Here is a 6,105-nt window from a genome sequence, read left to right as displayed (position 1 = left end):
CGGACTAGATGATCTGCTCAAGTCCCTTCCGACCCTAGAAACTATGAAACTATCTTCCAAATAGTTAATGAACATATTGAACAAAACAGGCCTGAGGACTGACCCCTGGGGCACTCCACTTGATACTGACTGCCAGCTAGACATTGATTCACTGATCCACTGATTACTACTCATTGAACCTGGCAATCCAGCCAGCTTTCTATCCACCTTACAGTCCATTCATCCAGTCCATACTTCCTTAGTTTGCTTGTAAGAATACTGTGGGAGAAGGTATCAGAAACCTTGCTGAAGTCAAGGTATATTAGATCGGCTACTTTCCCCACATCCACAAAGGCAATCATCTCATCATAGAAGATAATCAGGTTGGTCAGACATGAGACGCCCCTGGTGAATCCAAGCCAACTGTTCCTGATCATCTTCTTCACCTCCAAGTGCTTAGAAATTGGTTTTTTGAGGATCTGTTCCATGATTTTTTGGGGGACTGAGGTGAGGCTGATTGGTCTGTAGTTCCCTGGGTCTTCCTCCTTCTCTTTCTTAAAGATGGGTTATATGTTTGCCCTTTTCCAATTGCCACGAGTTTTCAAAGATGGTAGCTAGTGGCTCTGCAGTCACACCAGCCAACTCCCTCCAGCACCTTTGGGTGCATTGCATCCAGCCCCATGGACTTGTATATGTCCAGCTTTTCTAAATAATCCCTAACCTGTTCTTTCACTACTGAGGACTCCTCAACTCCTCCCCAAACTGAGCTGCCAGGTGCAATAGTCTGGGTGCTGACCTTGCCTGTGAAGAGTGAGGTGAAAAAGGCATCAGGTATTTCAGCTGTTTCCTCATCTGTCACTAGGTTGCCTCCCCTATTCAATAAAGGTGTCACACTTTCCGTGATCTTCCTCTTGTTGCTAATATACTCATAGAAACCTTCTTGTTACCCTTCACGTCCCTCGCTGGCTGCAACTCCAATTGTGCTTTGGCCTTCCTGACTTCATCCCTGCATGACCAAGCAATATTTTTATCTCCCTCTCAAGTTGTTTGTCTGAGCTTCCACTTCTGGTGAGCTTCCTTTTTGTGTTTAAGCTCACTGAAGAGTTCTCTGCTAAGCCAAACTGGTCACTTGCTACATTTGCTACTCTTCTTGCACATCAGGATGGTTCGTTCCTGCACCCTCACTAAGGTTTCTTTAAAATATAGCCAGCTCTCCTGGACTCCTTTCCCCCTCAGACTGGCTTCCCACGGGATCTTCTCATAACATCATTGCCCCATGTGGTGGTATTGACAAAACACCTGATGCATTTGCAGCTATTCTGACAGATGAGAGCTTCTGTTGTCTTAGCATCTGTCATTCTGAACGTGGTGTAACTAAGCTGGTAGAAACATGGTGACATTTGTCCCACCTTCATTGCAACGCTCTGCTGATGTAGCTCTGCCAGCATGACTATAGTGGCAGCAGCTCTGTAACATGGATACGTCTTCGGCCTCTGTCGGAACTTGTTTTGAGAGACCGTATTTGTCCTTAACCTTCACGATGTATTCTGCTAGAGCTCAGGTTGCATCTCCAGCTTCCCTAAGGAGCATTGCTGTCTCACAGGTGGTTAGAGCAGCTGGACTTTAGGTCACCTCTTTACCCGGCACTATTCCTTAGTGGAGGGCTCCATTTCCTACCCCTGGTTTGGCAGAGGTGTCTTAGGGTGGAAAGAAATGTCACCTGATGTCTCATTTGTGCCACCGTAAAATTATGGTTGATGGTGCAGGACAAAGGGCGATGTGTTTCACCCTGTGAAGCAGATCAGCTGTCCTATCAGAAGATACCCAGGAAAGAGACCAGTGGACACTGCTGTTCAAAAAGAATCTGAACCCATGTGATTAGGACACACATCAAAACTGGAATTGAAGTGGAGAGCACGTCTGAAGACCCACATTTATTGGCAATAACATTCTCCATTGTTAACATGGTTCTAAACAAAATATCTTATATGGAAACCACCACCTAAAATAAAAGAGATAGCCAAAGTAATGTAAAAAAACCCAACAACTGACCAAGATCTGAACAACACTGAGATGGCAGAGTGACTACATCTTTATAAAAGTTTAAATAGCACTCTTAAACTCAAGATGGTCTGAAAAATATTACATGGTTCATGGTTCTCTAATTCTTTATTCAACAGATTGTTTAAATGCTTCTGAGCATCAGTCTCAGGATATATTGTGACAATTATGGTTGCGTATTTTTATTTCAGGCTAAAGAAATAATTATGGCTAACCGAAAAGCACCCACTTCAGCTAAACCTTCTGACAGCAACAAATCGCAAACAAATACAAAAAGGTAATTTTATTCTCTCTTTCTTTATAGCCCCTCAGGTTTATTGTTTGCATGTTAGTTCTTTACTTGCCAAAATGCTGCTGCTCAGTGAGTATATAATTGTTGAAATAAGAAAATATTGATTTCTATACAGTAAAGCTACAATAAAAGCTTTAGACTAATGGCTTGTCCAGTATTCTTTATAAAGTTATTTGCTCCAAGAGCAGAGCCAAAATAGCACTTATAATAGCCGATCATTTTTGTTCCATCAGAAGGCAGTGATTTTTTTTGTATCTACCTTACAAATCCAGTTGATTAATGGAAAACTATATAGGAGCTACAGTTGAAACACTGCATCGGTCACCACTGTTTCCTTTTCTGAGGCTGAAGGCACTAGGTTTTGGAATCCTAGAAAAGCAGAACTGGAGGTTATTTAGTGTGGCTCACTGCTCAAGGCAGGATCATCCCTGCCTAAACCATTCTAGATAAGGAATATTTAGGAAGTATGTTACCAGCAAATGATAGTATGATGATGACTTGTTACTTCAAGAGGACCAAGCCAGAGATGACATCCCTTTAATTAAAAACAATCAATCTTTTCACCAAAAAGGCAGAGGCACTCTCTCAGACAGATTTCCTTGAGTGTCTCTGGACTCAAGGAGTGTCAATAGCCAAGTCTCTTAGTTTTTCCTTAGGGTAAAAAACAACAAACCTCGCTTCTTTAGGTACCTGACTGTTACTGCTAACTCAGCCATCTCAGATCCATGTATATCAAACAAATGTTTCCAAACCCCATGGGAACTATAAATTATCAGATGAAGACGATCATGCTCCTTAGCTTCTTTGGTTCTACTAGATATCAGTCATGATGAACAGAGTCAAAGTCCTGCACCAAGTTTGCATGCAGATTCCCAGCCATTCTCCATTTCTGTTTTCTTTTCCTCCCAGCATTAAGGTAAGGAAACTTGGTGGGTGGTAGAGAAAAGATGTGAAGTGCTGCCTTTCTATAATATCTGTTACCTGATAATCCAAAGATGCCACATGCCACAAGATTAAGAACTTGCATCCCTAGAGAGGGAAAGCAACTTGTACCCAATTATTATTTGCAAATATCAGGTTTTTTAAATGCAGATACAGATTTATCTCATTGAAAGAAAACTACATATTTTTGCCATCAAAATACTTGTATTAGAAAGAAAATACATCCCCAAAATAAAGAATGAAAGGCAGTATACAGGGATTATTAAAATAGTAAAATCTGACCCCCTGAGTTGACAAGTCATACAATAAGCATTGCTTGAGTAGCTGCTTCTTAGATTACAGGAGAACACGCATTATGGATTACACATGAGGGTCCCAATTTTCTTTGTTAAATTCTTCCTCACACATACAATCTGCTAAACAACAGTTTAGTCCTTCAGAAACCCATTTACTGTTATGGATTGCATTCTGCCAACCCTCACAGCCAAGAAACACCATTCATTTTCTTCCCCCGCTCACCTTTCTGTGCCTTCTTCAATCAATCCCTCTCTTCTGAAATGTCCTCTCCTTGCCAGCTTGCTACACCTCTTTCCGCTCAAGTCACAGGAACATGCTACAGTTGTTTCTACCATGTATACAATTTCTTTTCTGAGATTTTATACAAAATGATTTTATACACATCGTTTCAACACTGCTTAGACTTGTTTCGAGCTCAAAACAGCAAAATTGAAACAAAACAGAGAGCTTTGAAACAGCCTCAAAACGAAATGAGGCAAGTCGAAACAGAACGGTGCCATTTTGCACAGCCCTAGTATGCACCTGAAGCACAGCATAATGACAAAAGTAAATCTAGAATTTGGTTTGATTTTTTTTACCCCCTATTATGCTTTTAATATAATTTCTTTTTTCAAAGCGAGATTGTCATCATCACACTAATCCTTATACTGGGAAACAGAAATAAAAACTTCTGAATTAATTAGCCAAATAAGATATTTGGGGTAGGGAATGCCACAAGTGTTGTAAAATAGATTCATAGATTCATAGATTCATAGATGCAAATAACCATATAGGCAAATAACCAGGCATAAAGAAATGATTAGACAGGAGTAATGAAATGAAAGAGAGTATTCAGAAAAGCCTGGTCTACACATAGTTCTTCTGTTGATTTAACAGTTTTGCTTAGGAATAGATTTTTTTCCCTAAAATAGGTAAATCAGTAGAACACCTACCACTATAATTACCTTTTTACTGGTATAACTACATCCCCTCCAGGGGATTGCACTGCTTTAATTATACTGGTATAGTTAGAGCAATACTATGTAGATATGCCCTGAGACTAGAAATCTGATTTCCATTCTATTAGTGTAGCCTTTAGTAGTAGTGGGTGGTTTACTGATTCATGTCCTTCTGCATTTCTTGTTTGTATATAAACATATTTTTTTCAATCACTTAATCCTTTAATGGGTTTTTAATTTCAGCCTTTGCTAGCAGACTCTCATTATAGTAACACTGTATGGTAGAACTTCTGTGGTTTTCAGTTTCAAAAAAAGTTCATGCATTAACTAACTGAGCTGAGAGAATTAGCCACATGCTAAGCATAGAGGCTTTTATTTTCAGTCCTGCTATTTTAAGTTGTTCATTTATTTTAGATTTAATACCAGCACTATATAAGAAACACCCCTGAGGCTGTCCCTGGCATGAAGATTTATTCTAAGCCAGAGACAATGGTACTTGGTAGGTAGTTTTGATGGAGGTTACTTTGATCTAGCTTTGTTACTTTCTTGTGGACATCATGGACAGAACAGGTCTTTAAGAAAGGACTTGCTGGTCAACGGGTAAGATTCTTGTTTCGGGTGTGAAAAGTGGTTGGTTCAAATCCTAGACAAGCTGTTGTAAAAGTTGAGAATTCTCCTGTCCCTTTCATGTTATATCTGAGGACTGGACTGAGTAACACAGGAAGTCCCTTAGCCCTATGTTTGTGCAACTTGAGTGGATAGACTTGTCAAGCTGGTAAGAAGAGAGCATTTCAAACAAAGAGTTTGACAGAACGAGGCACAGGAAGGTGAGCAGGGGAAAGAAAATTAATGGTGTTTGTAAGCTGTGACTGTTGGCAGTATGTGATGGAGCAGATGTAATAAGATAAACTCAGGATTTGGATAGAGTCAGCATAGGGTTGGAAGATACCTCCTGAGTCCAGTCTCCTGCTATTACAGACAGACAATCATGTCAAATTATTTTTTTCAGAAACTGCCCAAGCTTTCACCCTGCCCCCTTTCTGTCTCCCCTCCTCATTGTTTCATATCACAAACCTTGTTCCTCGAGTGCAGGGCTGCTCAACTACTGCATTTGGCCCATGAAGGGTTAAATTATGGCCCCTGGGCTCTCACTTGGCCACTGTTCCTCATCACTCTAACTGCAGCAGCAGTCAAGGTCTTGGGGCAGGGTGCCAGCAGGGGTGAGAGTCCTCTTGGTTGTGGGACTCCCAGCCCTAACTGGGCACAGTGCACCCTTGCCCAGCTGACAGGGCTCCCAGCTACACACGCAAATTAAAACTCAATAAAAACTCAATAAAAACCAGGTATAAAGTTAATACATGTTTTCAAGATATGCCCTGAGACTAGAAATCTGTAGCTTTTGGCAATAGCGGAGAGAAGGTAAAAATAAGCTGGTTGGAGCTTTTTATGGTATAAGTTTCATAGATTTCATAGACATCAGGGCTGGAAGAGACCTTGGGAGACGATCGAGTCCAGCCCCCTACCCAAAGGGCAGGAAGTCAGCTGGGGTCATAGGATCCCAGCAAGATAAGCATCCAATTTACTCTTGAAGTTGTT

General features: G+C 40.9%; 1 protein-coding gene across 1 annotated transcript in view; it reads left to right on the top strand.

The window, feature by feature from the left end:
- Nucleotides 1-6,105, top strand: part of LRRC6 (leucine rich repeat containing 6) — a 57,770-nt gene that overhangs the window by 45,140 nt on the left and 6,525 nt on the right. The window contains exon 3 of the mRNA XM_019547387.1: nucleotides 2,192-2,317. Within this exon, the coding sequence (XP_019402932.1) occupies nucleotides 2,192-2,317 (126 nt within the window). The remainder of the gene's footprint in view (nucleotides 1-2,191; nucleotides 2,318-6,105) is intronic.

This window comes from Crocodylus porosus, unplaced genomic scaffold, assembly GCF_001723895.1.
Source record: "Crocodylus porosus isolate Cpor-Errol unplaced genomic scaffold, CroPor_comp1, whole genome shotgun sequence".
NCBI lineage: Eukaryota > Metazoa > Chordata > Crocodylia > Crocodylidae > Crocodylus > Crocodylus porosus.
The sequence above is the reverse complement of the archived record's forward strand: the minus strand, read 5'-3'. Positions and strand labels throughout refer to the sequence as shown.